Below are 23,211 nucleotides of genomic sequence, written 5' to 3'. Positions count from 1 at the left end.
CAGCGGAGGAGAGGGGCTGGAGTGGGGGGATGGCCTCCCTGCCCCCGGGGATCCAGCACTGCTCCCAGCCCAGCCACATCTGGATTCCAGGGGGGGGGGGAGGAGCAGTGGCTGCAGGAACTTGCCATCAAAGGCAAGGAAGAGCCTGGTGGGCGAGGAGACAAAGGCCAGGGCTGCCTACGACCCCACAAGGGTGCCGGGAGCATGGCATTGTCCGTGAGCCCCGTTCTAGTCCTCGGCCACTCTGCCAGCGGACAGGAGACTGAAACCTTGGCTGGGAGCTCCTCCACTGCTCATGTTTCCTGGAAAAGGAGCCGGGCGGCTCTCCTGCAGCCACAGTGCAGAGCAGAACTGCTAGGAAGCCAGGTCTGTGTGGCCTCAAGCCCAGGGCTGTGCGCAGCCTTGGGGGCAGGGGCTCCCACCCCGCGCTCCGTTCCGCCCTCGTTTCACAAATCATCTCATTTGGATTCATCTCATTCAGCTTCTCGGCCCTGCCTGATGTGTCTCCCCCAGAAAGCTGCTCCCCACCCCATGGAACAGCCCAGAAGAAATACCCCACCCCCACCCCCGCCAGCAGACTCATTCCCCCCTCAGAAAACCAGTGAGGCTCAGGCCAGAGTAAAGGTTTATTGTGCTGGTTTTGCTATATTTCAGCACCTAAAAAATTGTGCAGAGGTCGGGGGGGCCCAGATGGAGGGATGAGGAAGAGGACCCCCCCAGAGCCTCCCCAAATCAGGACGGAGCTCAGGCTCCCTTGTCAAAGGCTAAAGAATGCTGTGAGCGCAGGCTGCCAGACAACGCACATGAGCAAAGGGTCGGGGGCCAGGGCCCCCCTGCTCCAGGCTGGGTGTTAGAAACCCCCCCACCCCCTCAGACTCTGGAGTGGTGCCCCCTCACACACAGCCCCCCAGCTTCTGGGCGGCTTTGGAGGCCTGACAAGAAAGGTTCGATTCATTCACCCCACGCCCGTAGCAGTAACGGGATGAGACTTCGTCCCCAGGCAGAGATGGTGGGCAGAACTTGAGCGGGCCTGAGCCCCCAGACCCCACACCCCTAACCCCAGAGCAACCGCAAACGGGGGGGCACCTGCAGGAACATTTGGGGCAGTAATTTCCAGAGTGTGCTCTGCAAGATTTTATTCTGTAACTGTAAAAAAAAAAAAAAAAAGTGCTCTTTGGTTAAAAACAGCTTGAGCTAGGCCGAGCAAAACCAGATTCCACAGGGGGCCTTTCCTGGAGTATTTGCAGAACACTAGGGTGCTCTAAGAGTGGAGAGTGGGGGTGCAGGGAGCGGAGAGGCAGTGTTTCCTCAACTCACTGGCCCCCCAAACCCTTTTTCTGCAGAGAAGCTCAGGGAACGCAGCCTTGGACCCACTCCCTTAGGGGGCCATCATGATGGAGGCACGGGCCCCTCGGAAGCTTCCTGACTCCCCAGGCCCACTTCTGTGGTAACGCTGTCTGCTCTCACCCCGGGGGGCCTCGGCAGGTCCCGTTCGCCCTCGTCCCAAACTCCTAGTTACTCTTTTCTTCCCTAGCTCCGTGGAAAAGCGCCAAAGTTGTCCCCGTCACGGGGGACCTGTGGCATATGTTGGCCCAAATGATGGGGCTGATTTCGTGGGATGTAGTATCATGAATATAATGGGGATCCTTCCCATCCCCCTCTCCCCAGAGAAGCTATGTTTGGGACGCAGCCCTTTGGGGCCGCAGGGGCAAATGTTCCTGGAAGCCGGGGAGATTCCTGGGGTATGCTGGAGACCAGCGTCTCTGCCTGCAGCAGGGGGTGGCCTAGGAGGGGGTGTCGGGGAGCAGTCAGGGTCAAGGGCCTTTCCACAGCCATGGAGGTGACCAGTAGGAGTCCGACAGTCAGGGCCAGAGCCCCAGAGGCCTGTTAGACCTTGGGGACGACACTGCAAGCACAAGGGCTCTCGGGGGGACCAGCGGCTCCCCTGGCTTCCTGGGCTAACGAAGGAGCCGCTTCCAGCTCTCCTTGGCCTTGGCCTTGGCCGGCCTCCCGGGCCCCCTCCGCCAAGGCCAGGCACCCCTCCTCCGGCACCGCTGCTTTCTCCGCTGGGCTTGCACGTCCCTGGGCCTCCTGGTCCGCCTCCCGGCCGCCGCTCTCCTCTCCCTCCGACTTGCCCTCCATCCTGGCTCCGTCTCCGCTGCTCAGCGCAGCTCTGGCGGGGGACTTGAGGTTCTGGGTGGCGGCAAGGATGTCAGCCTGGAGCTGCTGGGAGGAATCCAGGGCCTCCTCGGGCCGGCCGTCGGGAGCCCGGTCGGGGACCTCGCTGAAGGCCCGGGGGCCCCCGGCCCGGTCACTCTGGTCCACGTACTTCTTCTCGGGGAAAGACGAGGGGTAGTAGGCCGAGGCCTTGTGCTTCTGGCGGGTGATGAGCGCGGCGCAGACAGTGAACATGAGCAGGAACGCCAGGGAGCCCACCACGGCGATGAGCATCACGTACTGGCGGAAGAAGTCCACGATCCCGTCCAGGAGGCTGGTGGGGGGCTTGGGGCCTGCCAGGGGCGTGGGCTGGGGCCCCACCGATGTGGGGCTCAGGGCCGGGGTCTGGGGCGGCGGGAGGCTTGGGGAGGAGGCCGATGAGCCCTCGGCCTCCCCGCTGCCCCCTGTGTCCTCTAGGAAGCCGGCCTGCAGGGGCGCAGAGTAGGCCACCGCGGGCACGGGCGCAGAGTAGGCCACCACGGGCAGGGTCCTGAAGAGCAGCAGCACGGACGCCGCCAGCCTGGGGACCACCGCCGACACCATCCTGGCCGAGACCTGCGGGGCAGCGAGGCCGGAGAGGGGTCAGGGTGGAGCTCCAGGGCCTCGGGGGACACGGGGCACCTTCCAGCATGCCACTCCCCTCGCCCGCCGTATGATGGACCCTGCTTGTTCAGACATGGGGTTCTTGCCTGCCCCTCCATGTCATCCTGAGACCCTGGAGGGACCGCCCCCCAGGGAGGCACCCCCCTCTTATGTACCTCTGCACCCTCAGGGTTTCCTACCATATCTGGTATACCATACGTGCTCGATAAATGCATCTTGACGGACTTGGCAGAATTAATAACAACTTACTCTTTCGTAGCCTATCACGTGCCAGATACTATTTTGAGTTTCTTACAAAGAATTTCATTGAACCCTGAGAACCACCCAATGGGGGTACTATTATTATCCCCAGGATCCAGGTATGGAAGCTGAGGCCCAGAGGAGTAAAGTCACTGGCAGGCAAGAGCTGGGGTTTGGAGCCAGGCCCGGAGAGGGAAACGGTCGGGTGGGCTGGGAGTAAGTCAGAAACGGAGCAACGGAGGGAGCTGACCCCTCCTCTGCTGGGGAATCCTATCCAGCAGCCCCCGGCCCCTCTGTGGTCCCGGAACCCTTCTCCGGGAGACTCACACGTTGTGAATCTTCCAGACTCCCTGAGCTCAGCAAAGGGCCTGGATGCCAGGAGCGTGGCTGGCTCTCACCTCAAGGCGCAAAGAAGGGCCTGGAGGCCCGGGGAGGGGGTGGGGGGAACCCTCGTGCCTGAGACAAAGCTGCAGCCGAGTCCTATGGCCACCACTAAATGGGAACCAGATGAGCCCCACCCCTCCCCCTCCCCCCTGGAAGGCTGCTCCCGACATGAACCCCCAGACCCCATCTGGCCCAGACAGCCAGGCTGACTAATACATTCCGCATGGTCCAGGTTTCTGGAAGAGGCCAGCTCCTTAAACTCGGGCTCTCCCTGCCAGCCCTAGGGGGGCTGGGCCCTCAGACAAACCCAGGAGCCCCTTTCTGTGCCCCCTCGCGGGCTGTCCCCGAGAACCCCCTCCTGACCCGGGTGGGGCTCAAAGCACCAAGACAGAAAAGCCTTGGGATCCCCTGTCTGACACCCTCTCTCAGGCGACCGAGATGGGGGACAGGGGTCTGGAGGCGAGGGGCAGGCCCAAGGCCACAGAACGAGGTCCCGGGCTGGAGGGGGAGATCAGGTTCCCAACACTTGGATGCCCAGTCCTCCAGGCCTGCTCCCCAAAACGGCTGGCAGTCCCAGCCTTGCAGGTCACCATGGGGACTCGGGGAGGGAGGCAGTTATGATGTCGGGACGCTGAGTGGCTTCTTCCCACTGACCTGAAGCCTCCCAATTAAGTAGCACTAATGGAAATTAATCGTACTGACGTCAGTTTGGACAAACTGGCTCAGATGACCAGGAAAACCCAAAGGTAATTCCAGGACAGTAAAAGAGGCCGAGCTACTCAGAGGTTCGGTTTAAATGAGCAGATGATCCTGTGCTTTCATGGAGGGGGGGGCCCTGCCCCCTTGGCCGGGCTTCACCCCTAGCGCAGCCCTAGAGCGCGACCCTAGAGTTCCAACGGAGAGTTCCACCGGAGAGTGCAACTCTGGGGGCCGGCGGCGGGGGGGGGGGGCTGGAGGTTCCCAGATGGACAGCGACTTGCACAAGGACACACAGAGGGTACCTGTCAGAGCTGGGGTTTGAACCTTCCTCTGTGTGACTCTGAGATCCACACGCTCGCGCCACACACGCGTGCACACACGCGTGCACACACACACACACATCCATACCACACACTGTACACACACACACACACACCGCGCACTCTCGTGCGCCCCTGGAAGACACCAGGCGTCAGCTGGGACAGGGAGGGGGGGCTTCCCGGCACCCCACGTTGAACGTGTTAGCAAAGGTCCCCCCAGGCGGCCTTGGTCTTCGGGGTCGTCGTCCACTGGTCGCCTCCCTGCCTGCTGCAAGTCAAGCCCGGGAGACCTTCCGTGGTGGCAGCNNTCCCCACACAGGGCAGCCATGAGCGGGCGCAGGGGGCTCCACGGGGTCCGGCTCCGCGGGCTGACCCCTCCGGGCCTCGCTGTCCCCGTCTGAAATCAGGGGTCGGCGGGGAAGTGGTCGCAGAGCCACGTGGGCCGGGGGAGACGACGCGCAGAAAGCGTCTGGCACAGGGTAGCTGCGCACCCAGGAAGGGCCCAGGCTCGCGAGCAGCCCCATTTCCACCCCAGCGGAGCCCAGGACGAGCCCCGTCTTCCCACCGGGCGGGTGGATGGTTAGCTCCACCCGGCGTGTGGACTGGCTCAGCCCCCCGGCTCGGGAAGTGACCAAGCCTGAACCCTGTGGAGTGACATCTCAGCTCTGGCCACCCAGGAATCCAGGGCACAGGCATGTGTGTGCGCACAGACACACGCACACACACAGACGCACGCACACACGCACAGAGACACAGACACGCATGTACACACAGGCACACACACGCAGAGACACAGACACGCATGCTCACACATGCACAGAGACACAGACACGCACAACGCAGAGACACCACAGACACGCATGCTCACACATGCACAGAGACACAGACACGCATGTACACACAGGCACACACAGACACGCACACACAGAGACACACACGCGCGCACACACGCACACACACGCAGAGACACAGACACGCATGCTCACACACGCAGAGACACAGACACGCATGTACACACAGACACGCACACACAGAGACACACACGCACACACACGCACACACACACAGAGACACAGACACGCATGCTCACACAAGCACAGAGACACAGACACACATGTACATACACAGGCACACATAGAAACATGCACACACAGACACATGCGCACACAGACACACGCACGGACACACACATGTACACACAGGCACACACAGACACGCACACACAGAGACACACACATGCACACAGAGACATAGTTGCACACACACAGATACACACAGAGACAGACAGACACACATACACACACACGCGACAATGAGCTGGACAGAGGGAAGGGCCCCCTTCTCCCCGGAGCCTTGGGGTCAGGGACAGAGGGTAAGGAAAGAGGCCACACAAACGATCGCTGGCTCTTAGAGGCTGAGACCCCCAACTCTCAGGTCCCCCACACCCCTCAACCCGGCTTCCTGGGAAAGGTGCAGGCAAAGCGTGGGGGACCCCTCCGGGCTTCAATGGCTATGTGGCCCTGCATGAGGAGCCCCCGCCCTCTCTGGGCCTCAGTTTCCCCTCTGTACAGTGGGCACGCTGGCCCGGACAGCCCCGAAGCGATCAGTGTGTCCATCAGCTGTCCCCACCTCCTTCTGAGAGAGTCAGCCTGGCTTCCCGGGCCCTGACGTTTTCCAGGGCTCAGAGGGAGCTGGGGTCAGGCCCACCCCTCTCATTTTAGCCAAGAGGAAACTGGGAATGGCCAGTCCGGGGTCCCACCACCAGGGGAACAGAGCCGGAATACCCCAGGGGAAGTCACCGCCCAGCTCCGTGTCCTGGGGTCGGGCACGTCACCTCCTTGAGCCTCGGCTTCCACATCTGTGCAGTGGGGCTAAGGGCCACTCCCTGGACGATGGTCAGGACAAGAATCAGCTGTGCCAGATGAGGAGGCCGTACCAATTACAGGCACCACGTGATTGCACGGGACCCCCGGCTTGGAGGAGGGCCTCCCTCTGGAGCCCAGCTCACTCGGGTCTGTGGCTTTAAAGGTGGTGATGGCCCTTCCAGAGGCCAGGAATAGGCAGATGATGCAAATCCACCCTAGGGCCTAGAGACCTGAGGCTGAGGGAGCCGCTGCCCCACCCCCACCCAGAGACTGGTGGCCGGAGGGGGAGGGGCAGCCCACGAAAACCTGGCTTCAATTAGTGGCTTTTGGGGGAGGAGGGTCTGGCTGAAGCGCTACCCCTCCTGCCCCGGGGCAGCCAAGGACAGGGACTCGGGCCCCTTGGAAGGGAGGCCAGGAGAGGGAAGGGGAGTCCTGAGGCTCAAAATATACACCCGCACATAGCAGCAGCAGCATGGACACACAATACACGGACACACAACACAGACACACTAACCTGTTTCACAACACACACACATACACACACACACAACAACAGGGACACACAAGGCCCAGACACCCCAGAAAGTCTGCACAGGATATAGAGGACAGACAACAGACCCACAACAGGCTGACTCTCTGGCCACGAGAGCGCAGACACAATCTCCTGACACACACTTGGCCCCCACAGACCACAGACGGGGCAACGCGGGCCACACGACCCTCCCGCGGACCCTGGGCCAACCACCCTGGTGCCCACTTTTCGAGAGCACATCCCCTCCGGTTAGGCCACAGCTGCACACACGCACAGGGCCGGCCCCGCACGCGGGACACGGAGAAGGTGCACACACATTCCGCCGCCCGAACCCTCAGCACGGATCCCAAGCGCGCACACGCGGCACCATCCCGTGCTCCGACGGCGCAGGAACTCCGAGACGCCCCCCAAAGTGCTTGAGCAGGCCGCCAGGCCCTAAACCCCAAGCGCCGAAGGCTCCCCGGACGGAGGACCCGCCGCGACTCACCCGTCCGTCCGCACGCAGGCCGGGCTGCTCCCGCCAGGTGGAGCGATGGGGAGTGCCAGCTGCCGCTGCTCGGGGCTGACGCCGCCGCCCACCCTCCTGCCTCCGCCTCCCGCCCGGCCGCCGCGGGGCCAGCTTGATTCCATTAAGAGGGTTTGGGGTGGGGACAGGGGAGGGGCGGGGCTGCGCTCGGCCACACACACAGGATCCCCCTGCTCCCCGCTCCCACTCCCGCAGGAGCCCCTCCAGCTCTGGGGAACGTCAGATGGGACACTTCCTCCCCGACCCTGGGTCCCCAGCGCTGGCCCGGGCAGACAGACAGACAGACAGACGGAGCTGTCCTGCCCTGCCCCAGAACAGCGAGCTGGGGCCTGCCTCCTTTCCGAAGGGGACAACGAGGTCAGGGAGGTTCAGGGGCCCTTGGAAGTGAGCAGGGAAGTCCCCCGGCCCCGGTTCCAGCTGTGACTCAGGTTTTCCAGAGGCTGGGGTGCAGGGTGAGAGCAGAGTGTGTTTCAGGGAGAGCATGAGCTCAGGCCAGCCGGAGGGTCCGGGCCTGCTGCAGGGAACGGCGCTCTGGCACCCACCGTCTGGCCCTGGCCGGGCTCTTCCCTTGTCGGGGCCTCAGTTTGCTTATTTGCCAGGGTGGGCAGGAAGCTTTCTGGGCTCCCTCTGGCTCTGACACTTTAACATCCGTGGCTTAATGGGACCTCAAATGGAGTAGCCAGAGAAGGAGTCGGGGGGGGGGGGCATTTCATAGGTGGGCAAAGTGAGGCAGGGTGCAGTCAAGTGGCTCAAACGGGAAACTGAGGCAAGTCAGTAGTAGCCACTGGAACTGGGATCTCTGGCTGCCCTGAGGACTCCAGTGGGTCAGCGGCCCTTTGCATTCATTCATTCACATGCCCATTCATTCATTCATTCATTCAGCGAATGCTTAATAAACACCTGTGGTGTGCCAATCAGGTTTCAGAGGCAAATCAGACACAACCCAGCCCCCGAGGAGCTCACGCAGATGTAAATTACTTTTCTTACAAAACAGAAAGGGGTCAGTGGCAGGAGAGCGGTCAGGCCAACGGCTAAGGGAATCCCAGAGCCAGCAGAGGTCCTCTGAGAGGAGGAGGCAGGGAAGTTATCCTGGAGGACGTGGCTTGTGAGCGAGCAGAGTCTGAACAGGAGACTCGGGAGAGGCATCCCAGGCAGAAGGACTGGCGTGGATAAAGGCAGAGGGGCCGGAATGCTGTCCTCTAATTATATGAGGCTGGAGCATAGGTGGACAGAAGGGAGGAGCAGGTAATGAGGGTGGGAGTCAGCAAGAGCCAGGCTAAAGTGTCAGAATGTCACTCATCCACCAGGCAGTAGGGAGCCACAGAAGGTATGGGGCAGGGGGCAGTGCATGAATCCACAGTTCCTGCCCACCTTTAGGAACCAGGACTCCAGATGACTGTCATTCCTTCCAATGGTCCCAGCAACCTCTACTCACCTTCAAAAACAGGGGGAGGGGACAGTTGTTTGTTTGGAAAATAAAACCAGAGAAGTTCCCATTTTCTCTCGGGATCACCCCCAAATCCTGCATCCTCAAGGGAACGGACGCACACGCCCTCCCCCCAGGTGCGAGATGCTACCCACCCACATGTCCCAGCTTTCCAGATGGCCAGGGGGCAGCCCGGGGCTCCAGGGGAGGAGCCGCTCTGCCACGTCTGAGGGCTACCGGGAATCTTACCCTAAGAAATCAAGAGGCAGGGGCCGCACCCTACCAGTCAGGGCCTGCCCCCAGCTGGGACAACCCAGATGCCCCAGCCTGAGTCAGGGGCCTGTTCTGTGCTCCTCCTTTGGCGGTGGGCAGACAGACCCGTGTTCCAATCCTGCCTCCTCCGAGTCCTGCCTCCCATGGAGCCTCTGGTTTGTCATCTGAAAACCGAGGACAGAGAATCTCAGCTGCTCACAAGGCTGCTGGGAAAAGTCAGAGGCACCGGAGGGCAGGAAGCTGCCTGGATGCCAAGCGTATGCGTTTCCTACGGTCACTGTAACAAACGGCCACATGTTTTCAGTGGCTGAAAACAACACACAGCGCTCCGTGCATCCCGGCATCTTCAGGGCTGGAGGAATCTAGAAGCCGCCTGCACTCCTTGGCTTATAGGCTCTTCCGCTGTCCTCACAGCAAGTGGCAGCAGGCTGAGTCCTTCCAGTACCATCTCTGGCTCTCTTCCAACCTCTCTCCCAATTTCAGGGACCCTTGGGATGACATTGAGCCCACCCAGGTAGCCCAGGGTGATTTCCCCATCTACTATCCTTAACTTAATCCCATCTGCAAAGCCCTTTTGCCATGCCGGGTGACACATTCATATCCACAGGTTCTGGGGTGGGGTTGGGGACATCTCTGGGGAGAGGGTCCTAGTCTGTCTCCTGCACGGAGATTGAATATTGTTACTTGTTTCCTGCAGAGCTGGAGTCATCCCACCCTCCAAAGTGCAGAGTTTTCCTTCCCTCCACGGAGCCTCAGGCCCAGAAGGCTCCATGAGTGCTTGGGGAAAGGTGGAGAAATAAGCAAAGCCCATTTGACAGATGTGCAAACTGAGGTTCACAGCAGGGTGACCTCGCCAGGATCCAACAGCACGTGGGGATCCAGAGCCCTTTCTTTTCACCAGCTCCTGTGCCTTACTTAGAAATGAAACTGCCAGGCCAGTGACCGCCCCACCGCCAAGGGGCCCATTCCCCACAGTGGGGCCCCTGTACTACCTCCATCTGCCCCGTGGGCGAAAAATCAGACCATGTCAACACATGCTCTCCTGAAGCCAGACATCCCAAGCCACAGTGTGAGCACAGCAGACATGTCAGCCACCCCTGCAAGGAAAGAAGGATCCCTGAGTTCCAGCCCCAGCTCATGGCCCAAGTGTGGGGGTGCTGGGCAAATCCCTGCCCCTCTCTGGGGTGCAGCTAAATGTGGGGTTGGACTAGATGTCTGCCACAAGCCTGCCGACACTGAGGTTCCAATGCTCTAGCATTCTGCCCTTCCTTCATTCTACAAATTTCTCTTAACATTTACTTTATCCCCAGCCAGTGTTGGGCTCTGGGAGACAATGATGAGCAAACACGGGCACAGAGCTTACAGAGTGGAAGGAGACCTGCAATAAGCAAGTAAACAAACAAATGAATATCTAACTGCACACTGCGCTAAGAGCTGGGCTGGGGCAGTTCTGGCGCTGTAGGGCGCTGGTCTGGACCCAGGCTCATGGGAGCCTCCGTGAGGAAGTAATGGTAGAGCTGCTCATGAAGATGAGGAGGAGGTATTCAGGAGGGCAAGGGTGCAAGAGGATTCCCAGCAGCGAGGATAGCATGTGCAAAGGCCCTGAGGTAGATGGCACCCAGTACCTTCAGAACAGCTCCTGAGGGTTATTATCGATTAAAAGTAGATGAGCCAGGTCTGCGGGGTCTGTTTTGTGCACTGCCATAATGCCAGCATCTAGGACAGTGCCTGGCACACAGTAGGTGCTCAATAAATACTTATTGATGTGTGCATGACCACTCTGACCTCCCCTCTTGCATTCCCAGGTTTTGACAACCTCATGCTCTGAGAGTTTGCTCCAGCCGCTCTTTGTCTATCCGAGGGTCTCACATTCTACACAGTCCAGTCCCAGGACCTGCTGTGGGGTCCAGGCCAGATGATCCCTACGGCCCCCACCGCCACGGCTCCAAGGGGTGCGGGCAGGCTTGTGGCACGGAATAGGCCAGGCCACTTGTTTGCAACCTATAATTCCAGCCTTGAAGCAATTCAGAGACCCCACCCTGTGCCCGCCGTACAATTAACAGCTGCACCCCCGCCCTGCTGAACAGCCATGGCCAAGGAGGCAGGGAAGGGGAGGAAACCCCCCACACCCCAAGTTTCTGCCACGGTCCTCCCCAGTGGAGCCCAGGGCAGTCTGGCCCACCACAGCCCCCAGATCTAGCCTCTGGTGGGCTTGGAGTCACTTCTAATTACACAGCCCTCAGGCCACTGGAGCCTGCCCTCCTGGCAAAAATATCCCAAGCCTTTCATGTGGCTGGAGACGCCTGGGCTGTGGCCCCATCACAGCATAGTTCTGGCCTTCAGAGGGACACCCATGGCGTGGTCTCCTGGGGGGTGCTCCAAGGAGGCAGAATGGGCCTTGTCTGGGCAGGCCAGAGCTCCAGGTGTGCCGTGAAACCTCCCTGGGCCTCAGTTTCCTCACCCATAAATCAGAGAGGTTCACTCACTCCCCAGCTATTTGCTGAGCGCCTGCGGGTGCCAGGACCTGTGCCAGGCGCAGAGAGCCACGATGCACTGTCCTCCATGCCCCCCTTGCCTGACCACACCACTGCATATCTTCTAACTCAGTCATCACCACCTCCAGGAAGCCCTCCCTGACCCCATCCTCTGGAGAGGGAGATCAGCGGCCTCCTCCAGGCTCTCGTACCACTAGGCTCCCACTGGGAACACTGAACACACTGGGCCATCATGGGCCTGTTGACATAGGACTCTAGACAGTCAGTTTCTTGGGTCCAGCATCAGGGCCTTTTCTGTTAAGCAATCCCCAATACCAGTGCCTGGACACAGCAGGCGCTCAAAAAATGCCATCCGCTGGCTGAATGACTTCAGCCCAATCTGCCCATGTTACAGATGGGAAAATGAGGCTCAGGGAGGGGAGACACTGACATTACTTTGCTCGGCACCAGCTCCTGCATGGGAAAAAGACAGACCCAGCCCCTGCCTCAGGGAACTCTCAGTAGGGGGTACATGGGAGCCACAAGTCAACTGGCAAATCAGGAAGATAACCCAACACTGCAGAGTACTATCAAGGAGACAAAAAGGATACAGAGTAGCTTAGAAGCAGGTGGGGGAAGGGGCCTGGGCAGCTATTTTAGCAACTGTGGTCAGGCACAGCCCCTCAGAAGAGGTTTCTGAACTGAGGCCTGCAGGATAAAGAGAAGCTAGGCACTCGAGGACCAGGAGGAAGAGCTCCCTGGGCCAAGGGAACAGGAAGTGCAAAGGCCCTGAGGTGGAAAAGGCTTGGCATGAGGCCTCTTCCAAGAAAACAAGACTGGGTGCCGATCTGATAAGACCAGGGACTAGTTAGAGCTTGGAAATGGGGGGACCTGCATTAGTTCCTGGCTCTGTCCTCACACACTGTATGACCCGAGCCTCAGTTTCCCTTCCTGCATCAGGAAGGGTCAGGGGAGGCTCCTCCAAGCTCTGTCGTTCAGTGGTTTTAAGTAAAATCTCCACTTTGTTTGCCCACCCCCAGCCAACGATCAGATGCTCACCCACTATGGATGGGAGAGAAAAATAGCACAGCCTCTTTGAAAAACAGTCTGGCAGTTTCTACAAAGTTAGCCGTCCACTTCCGGGTGGCCCAGCCTCTCTTTTGTAGGTATCTACTCAAAAGAAATAAAAACACATATCCACACAAAGACAAAAATGCCCATAATTGCTCAATTCGTAAAAGCAAAAAATCTGGAAACAACCCCAATGTCCACCAGGAGAAAAATGGATGTACAGACAGCGAGATGTCCATACAGGGGAGCGCTTCTCCGCAGTGCAGGGAAGAGGCAGGAGACGTACAGGTTGGAGAAGTCCCATACACACGCTGAGCGAAAGACCTAGACCAAAAGAACACACTCTGGGTGATGCCATTTACATGAAGTTCTGGAACAAACACAAAACTCAGCTACGGGAACAGACGTCAGAGGAGCAGTTATCCTTGGGGGGCTGTCCACTGGAAAGAGGCACAAAGGGACCTCCCGGGGCTGGAAATGTGCAGTATCTAGACCCGGGTGGTGGTTGCGAGGGTGCACGTGTATGGAAAAATCAAGGTGCGTGCTTCAGTTTGGTGTGGTTTACGTAGGTTATGACTCAATTAGAAGTTTTCTTAAAAAAAAAAAAAAGACCTCTGCATCCCTCTCTTCTTTTGACGGGGGGCAGGGGGAGCCTGTGGGATCTCTGGCTTCCTGGGGCCGTGGTGGCCTGGCCAGCTGCAGGCTGCCTTGTAAACATTTACATTTCCCCGCTCGGTAAGGACCAGTGCCTTAGCTGTTAGCCCCGCAGGGAAGCCGTTGAGGGCAGGAATGTAAGCAGGGGCTGCCGGCTGGCCTCACGCTCCCCATCCGCAGACTGCCCACTGGGTGCCCTCTGGGAAGTTGTCCCCAGGAGTTCCTGCCACCCCCGCCCCACCTGCTATCCCATCAGAGAAGGAATCGAGAAGATGCTTCTGAATTCCTCTGTAGCACTGCTGGAAATGGGGGGCGGGGGCTGCCCGACTTTGAGCAGAAGGAGGCTGGCTGAGAGGGAGAAGTGGGGAGGCTTGGGGCTGAACTTCAGGGGGTCCTAAGTCACCCGAACACCAGTACATCAGCCCACATTCCTCCTGCTTTCTTTCTCCCCCCTTGCTGTACACTAGGACCTTCTGTCCCATCTTCCTTCTCTCTTGTCTTTCCTCTTTTCTTCCCTCCTTCCTCCCTCCTTCTTTCTCTCTTTCTCTCTCTCTCAGTACTTACTGGGCACACACTACATGCCAGACGCTTCCCAAGCCCTAGGGCTACAGCAGAGAACAATGCAGATAAAAATCCCCGTTCTCGTGGAGCTGACATTCTAGTGGGACAAGGAAGACAATTAAAGCGGTAACTTAGTAATGTCTATATGGCCTGGTCTGGAGAAAAGTCAGGGAAAGGGTGACGTTCCAGCAAAGCTCTGAGGGTGACAGAGACTGAGTCAGAGATGATCAGAGGAAGAGCATTCCAGGAAGAGCAAAGGTCCTGAGGTAGGGGTGCCTTGCATTTTCGAGGAGTGGGGAAAAAAAGTGTCCGGTGTGGCCAGAACAGAGTGAGTGGGGGCACAGCGGGAGGAAGTGAGGTCAGAGGGCACCAGGGCCAGATCAGGCAGGGCCTCTGCGGGCACTGGCAGCGGGTTGGGCTTTTACTGTAGATGAAGGCCCAACCATGGGTCCCTACGTGTGCAAAACCTTCCACCACTTCTCTCCTTGCATCAAGCCCTTCTTCTCTTCACCCACCCCAACACACACGCACACACACACACACACACACACACACGGACTCTGAGATGGCTCTAGGTCTCATCTCTGGGGAGGAGAAGGGGGCTCCCTATGAGGCCCCCATGAAAGTCACACAGATCCCCAGCCTTCCCTGTGGCTCCTTCCACCCTGACCACCAGCTTCTGACTCAGCTGGGACCGGAAACTGGGCTGGTGGGGGCTCCCACTGAGCCACCTCCTCCTGGCAGCTGCCACGAGTCTGTCTTCTGCAGCCGGGCCCAGGGACATCTTCGCAGACAGGGTCCTTCCACAACATCCAGATCCTCCCGCCATGTGGGAAAGGGCCACACGGGGGTAAAACCCAAGATGACCTGTTCTTCAGGGACCTCCGGGATCTGCTGCTTGGAAGCTGGGCGACCTGGGGCTAGGTTACTCAACTCCTCTGGGCCTCAGTTTCCTCAGCTGTAAAATGGGAGTAATAGTGACATCCTCATCCCCAGGGTTATTATGAGAGATCAATGAGCCTTGGCACCTGGCACTAAATAAATACGCTAATAATAATAATAACAACAGCAACCAAGTGACACGAGGGACGGAGAACGTGCATCACACATCTGGACAGCAGCGAACACTGAAGCCTGGCATACAGCAGGCACTCCGTAAGGCTACTGGAGGGAAAGGGGCAGAGCAATTAGCCCCGCCCCCCACCCCCACCCACCAGCAGGTCAGTTGGCAAGGGGTGCCCCCATCCTTAGAGTGGTGTGCATGCAGACCAGGGGCTCCCCTCCACACCCTTGCCCCCGCCACGCAGCCAGGGCTCCTGGTGCAGGCAGCGGGCTGCTCTCCTCCAGGGTTAATTCAGACCTCCCTGAGCAGGGACCCAGGGGGCGCTGGCCAGGGGGGATGGGCCCCGACAGCTGGAAACATCTGGTTTGAATTGTCGGTTAGAAGCCCTGGCCAGGCAGCCAAGGAATTTGTGAGCTAATTTTAGGCCAAAAGACAGAGAGCTCAGCAGGGTGGGGGTTTGCTCCCCAAACCACAGGGCGGGGCTTCGAGGTTTAGGGGGACAGGGAGGCCTCCACGGTGCGGCTCAGGTGGTCCAGGTCTGCCCCGAAGGCAGGGACCGTCTCTCCCCAGATGGGCCATAACTGGGCACTGATAATGTGCCAGCCACATGCGTGGGCACCTCTCTTGGCCTTTGGGTTAGCGAGGACTCGGCTCCCCATTTCACAGGTGTGGAAGCTGAGGCCCCCAGAGGTTAGAGAGTTGCCCACTGTCCTGCAACTGGTAAGCAGTGGAACCAGGATTCGAACCAGGACTGCCTGACTCTAAGCCCTACACTGAAGGCTCCCTGGGTCTCTACCCCTGGTGCTCATGTTTTTGGCAGTCCCGTTGCCACACCCTCCCAAAGCCTCCCTTGCTCGTGCGTTGATTCAGTAAATGTCCCCTGAACCTCTACTGCGAGCCAAGCCCTGGGCAGTGACGAGAGGAGAGTGAACGTGAGGGGCAGGGGCCCCCGCCCTTGCACAGCAAAAATTGGTATCTCAACATTACTGCAGAAGTCATCAGTGCCTTGAAGGCAAAAGGGGGTTGTTGGAATGAAGACCTATGGGCAGGGCCGCAGAGAAGGCCTCTCTGAAGAGGTGATGTCAAGCTGAGACCAAAAGGATGGGACAATGCCAGCCATGCAGACATCTGGGAAGAGAACATCAGGTAGAGGAAACAGCAAGTGCAAAGGTCCTGAGGCAGGGGCACATGAAGAAGAAAGAGCAAGAAGGCTCATGTGGCCAGAGCACAGTGAGAGGAAAATATCGTCCTACGTGTTCATGTGTACCCAGCGATTTCCTGAGGCACTGCCGAAACTCTGCAGGAAATCTCATGAAGCCTCTCCCTCCTGGGGGGCCCAGCGGCTGGACAACAGGGTCTCAGGAAAGAACCACCCCAAGGGAGCAGGGGGGCAGCCCGCAACCAGTGCTGAGGCTGGAGGGGAGGGTGGTTCGTGTGCACATGACTTCCCTGGCAGAGTTCATGTGCCTTGGAAAGGGGCCTGTGTCTGTGCCACTTTGGCACCCCAGTTTCCTGTCTGGGGGCCCATTTCGCTCTTCTTTCTTGGGAAAAGCAGCCCTGAGCCCGTCCCGTCGCAAGGTTCAGTGACGGCGTTCTCGCTCCGCCGACTTCGGGCATGGGGGTGCAGCTCTGCGGGCTCCTGGGTGGCAAGAGTGGGAGCAGCTGTAGCTCCAGCCTTCAGCCAGCAGGAGGCTACTCAAGGTTGCTGGCACACAGAAGCCCCTCTGGGTTTCCAGAAACCTCTGGGAAAGGGCTCTCTGTGGGTCTCTCGCTGCCGAGTGGGGATAGCAGGGTGTGTCTACTTCGGCACTACTGGCCTTTCGGACCAGACACTTCTTTGCTGTGGGGGGCTGTCCTGGGCGCTGCCGGCGGCGTCAGCAGCAGCCCCAACCATGTGTTCGATGCCAGGAGTACAACCAAAGTATCCACAGACAGGGCCAATGTCCCTGGGGAGGGCGAAGTCGCCCCCAGCTGAGACCCACGGGCTCAGAGCCTCCCTGTGTGGGTAGCAGTAAGTCGATGGGACCCCCGGAGTTCCCAGCACTTAGGGTTTAATTCTATTTGTTGAGAAATACGAAGAAAACACAGAAAAATCTGAAAGAAGCCAAGAAAGCTCACCTATCATTGCACACTGGGTGGCTAACCTCTCAATGTTTTGGGGGACTTCCTTCTCGTCTTCTTTCCACTCTCAATCATCCTAATGGCTGTGACTTATCGAGCACTTCCTCGCTTCCAGCCTTGTCTCCTCCTGCCTCCTGACCCCCGCGGGGCGATACTGCTATTATCCCATTTCCCAGAGGAGGAGACCGAGGCCAAGTCCACGTGATGTTACATCACGGGCATTTTTCACTGCTGTCTTTCAAGAACACTTGCACGCCCAAGGCCCAGCTGTTGGAATATTCCACGAACTCTGCCCAGTCCCCTGCTTTGTGCTGGGGTCGTGCTAGAGGCTGAGTCGCGATCCCTGTCCACAAGCATGCCGCATCCTGGGCTGGGGGGCTGCGTGTGGAGGGAGCGCAGGAGTCAGAGGCCGAGGCTGGCAGTCAGGTGGCGGGGCGGGTGGGCAGAGCCGAAGGAGGAGCACGCCCATCCTCAAGGCCAACCGCGTTTGACCCTGAATCCACACACCGCCTCGCACACCGTGGATTGAACTTTTGTGAGCTGCCTGGAGCTGCAGGTGAGCTACCCACGGGGAAATGCATGGGGAAGGGTCATTCCCCCAGGAGCTGTTTGTCACCCTGTCGTCTGCCCCCTCTGTGGGGACTGAGAGCATCCTGGCCATTAGTAAGCGGTGTTCTGTCGGAAAAGGGCCACACTCTCTTCTGGGCAATCCCACCCCCGCCCATGGCTTCAGGTCCCACCGCCCCTTCGCAGCCCCCAGCACGGCACGGGCACCAAGGATGGGCAGAGCCCCGTGGCTGCTTCCCAGCTCCTCCCGCCCTCCACTGTGGGCCGGTGTGGGCGCAGAGCGGCCTGCGGGGTGGACTCGGCTCTGTGGCCGAGGGGAGGTCAGGTCAAGGGTGTGGCTTTGAGCTCTGGAGATTTGGGGGGAATTCCCAGCCCTTCCTCAAGGAGCCAGCGTCCGCCTGCCCCCTGAGCAGGTCTCAGAGTTTGATCCCAGATCTGTGATTTTTCAGGCAAGTCATCGAACCTCTCTGAACCTCAGTGTGTCCATCTATAAAACGGGGCTACAGACAGAACCTACCTCACAGGGAGAGGATGAAACGAGAAAACACAGACAACAAATCCAGCACAGAGTAAACTCACGGTTGGCACCCGGGAGCGAGCAGTCGCTGTCACTTCTCCTGCTGCTGTGAAGGTTGGTGGAACCCTTATCGTTCACGGGCCTTGAGGCACTCGACCGTGCCTGTGTTACAGATGAGGACCCGGAGGCTCAGAGAGCTTATGTGGCCAGGCCCGGACCAAGCATCCTCTTGACCTCTGTATCCTTCCTGAGCCTTCTACGGCATGAAAGACCCACAAGACCCTGCTTCGTGCGGCTCCCATTGGAGTGAGAGGAACAGGTGAGTGAACAGTGGCCACTCAGTGGCATGAGCAGACACGCGGACACCCATTTCACAGACGGAGAGATGGAGGCCCGGAGTGGAGGAGAACAACCTGGAGTTACCTTTTGGCCAGCCAGGCCGGTCTCTGTGCCTGGGGCTCGGGGCGAAGAACCAGGAAGAGGAGGGACAAACAAACAGGGAGCCCAGAGGCATGGCTGGATGAACCCTGAGCTCAGACAGTACTCGGGCCCTGGGGGAGGCAAGCCCCAGGCAGAGGCAGTGGAAGGGGGTGATGGATCAGAGGCAGGAGGCTTGTGTGAGGAGGAGTGACGAGTGACAAGGTCAGTCTGTACGGACCATGAAACATTTAGGTCAATGGCCAGCAAATGGCAAGGTTGGAAACTTCTTTTGTCCTCGGGCACCAGGGAGTCGGTGATGGTGTCTGAGCACAGGAGCAGCCACTGAAGGAAAGGAGCGTGCTAGGCAGGGCATGGGTGGGGTGGCCCCAGGAGCTGTGGCCTCTTCCGGCCTCCCTGGGGCGGATGGCCAAGCCCGCCACGCTCACACATGCTCTTCACCTGAGCAGACCGCAGGCGCGCCCAGGCTCAGAAACCCACTGCCCGCCTGCTTGCTCGTCAGATGCACCAGTCACGCCAGAAGAGTTGAGTGAGCTTCAGTAAAGGACGATCCCCCCCCACCCAGACCAAGATCGAGCATGTTCCCATCACCCCAGAAGCCTCCGTCCAGCCCCTCCTAAACCGTCCCCCGCGAGGGTAGCCACTGAGCTGATTTCTACCACTCTGGATTGGCTTTGCCTGTTCTTGGACGTTTTATCATTGAAGCCACATAGTTTGCAAATAGCCCTTGATGTCTAGCCTCCTTAACTCAGCGTGTGTTTGAGATTCGTGCACTTTGGTGCGTGTATCAACTGCGTGCTCCTTTTTATCCCGCGTAGTGCCCCATTGTTCATTTATCCACTCGCCAGACGGTGGACCTTTGGATTGCCTCCCGCTTTTTGGCTGTGGTGAGTAAAGCTGCCATAAACACTGCACACAGGTCTCTGGGCGGATGCACGTCTTCGTCCTCTTGCAGAAAGACCTAGGAAAGGGATTTCAAGGTTGCCCGGGCGTGCAACTAGGTGCAAATACGCAATACGGTGAATGCACATCTGACCTTGTAAGACACCGCCACACTGGCTGCATTCTGGCTTCTCCACGTCCTTACATGGTACTGTGGGGCTTGAATGGGAGTCCTCCTGGTGGCACGAGGTGACATCTCACAGAGGCTGTCATTTGCATTCCCCCGGTGGCTAATGACGTTGAGCATCCTTTCCAGCAGCCTTCTTGACACTTCCGCCTGGAGACGACCAGACCCTGGAGACTCTTCAGGGCCGAAGCCCAACCCACCACCCAACTAGCTTCCCAGTTATCTCTCGATTCCTCACCTCTCGCACTCCCCACCCTGGCTCAGGGCCTCTTAACCTCACACAGCCTTGCCTGCCTCCCTGCAGCCACTCTGGCTCCTTCCCGCTGCCCCAGCCTCATCCATTCTCCCAGTGCCCCCCAGCCTGTACTCTACACTGTCCTCAGTGCCTGGAACATTCTCCTCTCTACCCCTACCCTCCACAACTCTGCACCTGTCCAGCCTCAAACATTGTTCTGACCTCTCCCCACCCCATCCCCCAAGGTCCAGCCACATCGCACATGCTCACAGCCCCCAGCACTCCTCCTTTTTGGGCTCCAGGACAAAAGGGTGATCATTTCATGAATCTCTCACTCTCCCTCCAGGCCAGGAGCCCCAAAAGGCATCCCCAGGCCTGTCTCGCCCACATGGCATCGCCAGGACCTAGCATGGTGCCTGGCACAGGGTGGACACACCATGACATTCGCGTTATGTGGCCCGGCTGAGTGGCAGATGGGGCGGGGTATAGAGGGCAAGCTTGAGGAGCCTCTCCCCAGATCAGCTGCCGAATGAACCACCGCAGGGCTGGCAACCCCAGCCCGGAAGATGCAAGAGACCTAGAGTAAACTTAGTCTGCGTCCCCCGCTCTCGCCCCCATTTCCTGATTTCCTGTCTACCCTCCTTCCTTCCCTGCCGCCAGAGCTGAAGTCAGCAGAGTGTGCTTTCTTAGCAATGCAACCTGCTGGTGCAAGTGATCCAGCCTCCTGAGCCTCTGTTTCCCTAGCAGTAAAATGGGATAACAATTATGCTCACGTCCCAGGTGGCTGTGAGGCCTGAGTAGATCACACCGATGAAGTGTTCGGCATGGGGCTGGATGTGCACTAAATGCCCAGGACACGCTGGCCCCACGCCCCCCGCCATCTCTCTTTGTCCTAGACCCCAGCATTACTGCATCCTCTCTGCAAGGAGAGAGCTGGCTTCGACCCTGTCACCTTCCCAGGTACCATTGCCTTCCCTCGGCCACCAGGAGCTGCAAGGGTGACTGATAGGAACTTCCAGATGCCAGGACAGGTCAGCATCGGGGAGAGTTTGGGGCATGGCATGACCCCAGGAACCCCACTGTGACACGAAGGACAGCACGACATTGAGGTAGGAACAGGGTTTTCTGATTCAGGCCTGGGTTCCCGTCCCAGATCCTATGTGTGACCCAAGACAGGTGACTTCACCTCCGTTTCTTCTTCTGTAAAATGAGGAGAATACGAGTCCTCCTTCCCCGGTTGTTTGAGGGGATTCGTGGAGATGTTGCAGATGTTCATGCTCAGAATATACGTGCCGAATGGATGAATGGGTGATTCAGGCAGTGATGTTCAAGGTCGAGGGGAGGTCGGGGCAGGAGGAGTTCACAGGGGTGCGCAGGACCCAGCCTATAGCCATCTCCGAGGGCCAACTGTTAGATTTTTAGAATTTTGTAAGCCAGTTGTTTCATAAGTTAAATTATAAAAGGCCTCCAATGCTCAACAGTCATCACTTCCTAATTATTTTGCTACATTCCGCTTTTATCTACGTCCTTGAGATGATTTACATTTGTTGTATCATTTATTTTATACATAGTTGGTGGCTCAGAAACAGCCATGGGAGCATTTACACCAAGGACATCGGCAAGCACCACAGATCACCGCTTGGGTACAAATCCAGCCAAGGAGCCCGTGTTCTGGGTCTGCAGCCCGTCCCTGGCTCCTGGCTCCGCAATCCCTGCTCCTCGAACACTGGGAAGCTCCCGGCTCTCCCCGGCTCCAAGAGCTGGCGGCGGGCGCCCCCTGGTGGCTGCTTCAAGCACCTGTCATCCCTTGACGCCCACTTCAGTCCAGAGCCTGGGAGAGAGCCGCCAAGGGGAGACCTGTGGGGTCACAGTGTCCTCCAGCGGAGGGGGGGGGGGGGGGGGGGGGGCTGTCCAGAAGGACGGGGTGACAAGGCCCCACAGAGACTGCTCAGATGTCCCCCAAGTCCTTCGGCCTCTGGGTCCCCAGGTCCAGGACGTTGAGTCCCCCACGTGATTTTTCTCATCATTTCCAAAGGGCAAGTAAATCACGTTTCTCCTAACGCACAATCCCACCTCTTCCAGGGTCAGCTGCCCCGGCCCAGGGTGGACACTCGTCTCCCACCAAAGCGCCCCGAACACCTTCCTCGTGTGTCACACTTGTTCCAGAGAGTCAGGGGGCAGGGCCGACATTCCTCCACTTCTCACTGACTGCCCCCATGGCCTGCCACGTTCCCTCCTGCCTGTCCCTTGTCTCTCACCCCCCTCTCCAGCTGCAGCCAATACCTACCCAGATTCAACCTTGTCTTTGAACTCTCTGCGGACCACAACCTGAAGTGAAGGGATCCGTGGCTCCCAAAGAGGCTGCTGGAGGTATTTTTCTAGAAGAGAAAAAGTCCACCAAGAGGAGCTGTACTGCTCTCCCAGAGGTAGAACAACGTGAAGCAGCAGTTCCTTCTCCCGATATCGAAGGGACAGAAAAGCATCAGGAGGCAGAAGATTCCAGGTCTGAATCCGGGCTCAGCCACTGTCGAAGCTTTGGCTTTCTGATCCGACCCTCGGGGTCCGTGTGGGTCCGAATGCGGTAATGTAGGCACACGGCGAACGCAGCGTGAATTGGGCGACCGACAGTCCTGATTTGTTGGGGCTGCGGAGTTTCCCCCAATATGGGGCTCCTAGTGCTAAATTCTCAAAGTCCCACACAAACCGGGCCGTTGGCTCATCCAACGCTTAAATCAGGGGTCAGCAAACAGAGCCTGACGCCTGTTTGTAAATGAAGTTTTATTAGAACCCAGCCGACCCCATTCATTTGGGACACGCTGTCCATGACGCATTCGATCTCTGAGGACTGAGGATGGGGTTGAGAAGGTGCAGCGGAGACCACGTGGTCTGTGAAACGTAAAATATTTTTGGTCTCACCATTTAAGAAAATGTTTGCCGGCCCCAAACCTTGTAGGCTGCAGCTGTGCTCAGCCCTGTGAGTGGGTATTAAATGGGAGACAGGCCCCCTTGTAAAAGGCAGAGGTCAGGGTGGGTTTCCAGGGAGGAAATGCCTTGACATTGAAAGGCATATTTGTCTGAGATTTGGTGTGGGGCAGTTGGGGGGAGGCCAGAACTGGGTCAAGGGGGGAGTTGAAAAAAGTGGATTCGGGGACTAGCCTCCCTGTACCCCCAACAGCCTAAAACCTTCCCCAGCTGCCCAAGGATGTACCAAGATACTCCCAGTGTCCAAGAGACAACACTGAAGTCAACTTTAGGCCCATACAGGGGGCTTCCTGGAGGGGGCTGGGGGTAAACAGCAAAGGACCAACGCCCCACCAGAAGGAGGCACCCTGATACCCTGAAACATTCAGCCATCA

At 58.5% G+C, this 23,211-nt stretch overlaps 1 protein-coding gene across 4 annotated transcripts; it reads right to left on the bottom strand.

The window, feature by feature from the left end:
- Window positions 1-613: 613 nt before the first annotated feature.
- On the bottom strand, window positions 614-21,762 carry TMEM119 (transmembrane protein 119). 4 transcript variants are annotated; one of them, XM_040619823.1, is made up of 3 exons: window positions 19,588-20,004; window positions 18,176-19,512; window positions 614-2,772 (listed from the first exon to the last, which is right to left on the bottom strand). In XM_040619823.1, the coding sequence occupies exon 3, from the start codon at window positions 2,758-2,760 to the stop codon at window positions 1,888-1,890; it is 873 nt and encodes a 290-aa protein (XP_040475757.1). In that variant the 5' UTR covers window positions 2,761-2,772; window positions 18,176-19,512; window positions 19,588-20,004; the 3' UTR covers window positions 614-1,887. The 4 variants fall into 4 exon arrangements, 3 of the variants coding, with proteins under 3 accessions (XP_040475757.1, XP_040475756.1, XP_040475758.1); XM_040619822.1 differs by having other exon boundaries at window positions 18,176-20,004; XM_040619824.1 differs by lacking the exons at window positions 18,176-19,512; window positions 19,588-20,004 and adding an exon at window positions 7,348-7,810.
- Window positions 21,763-23,211: the final 1,449 nt, after the last annotated feature.

Source organism: Ursus maritimus, unplaced genomic scaffold, assembly GCF_017311325.1.
Source record: "Ursus maritimus isolate PB19 unplaced genomic scaffold, ASM1731132v1 scaffold_33, whole genome shotgun sequence".
NCBI lineage: Eukaryota > Metazoa > Chordata > Mammalia > Carnivora > Ursidae > Ursus > Ursus maritimus.
This window is presented reverse-complemented; position numbering and strand designations above follow the sequence as displayed.

Bases quoted from the DNA above. Each gene is read 5' to 3' on its own strand.
- TMEM119 (XM_040619822.1), bottom strand. From the start codon at position 2,760: ATGGTGTCGGCGGTGGTCCCCAGGCTGGCGGCGTCCGTGCTGCTGCTC.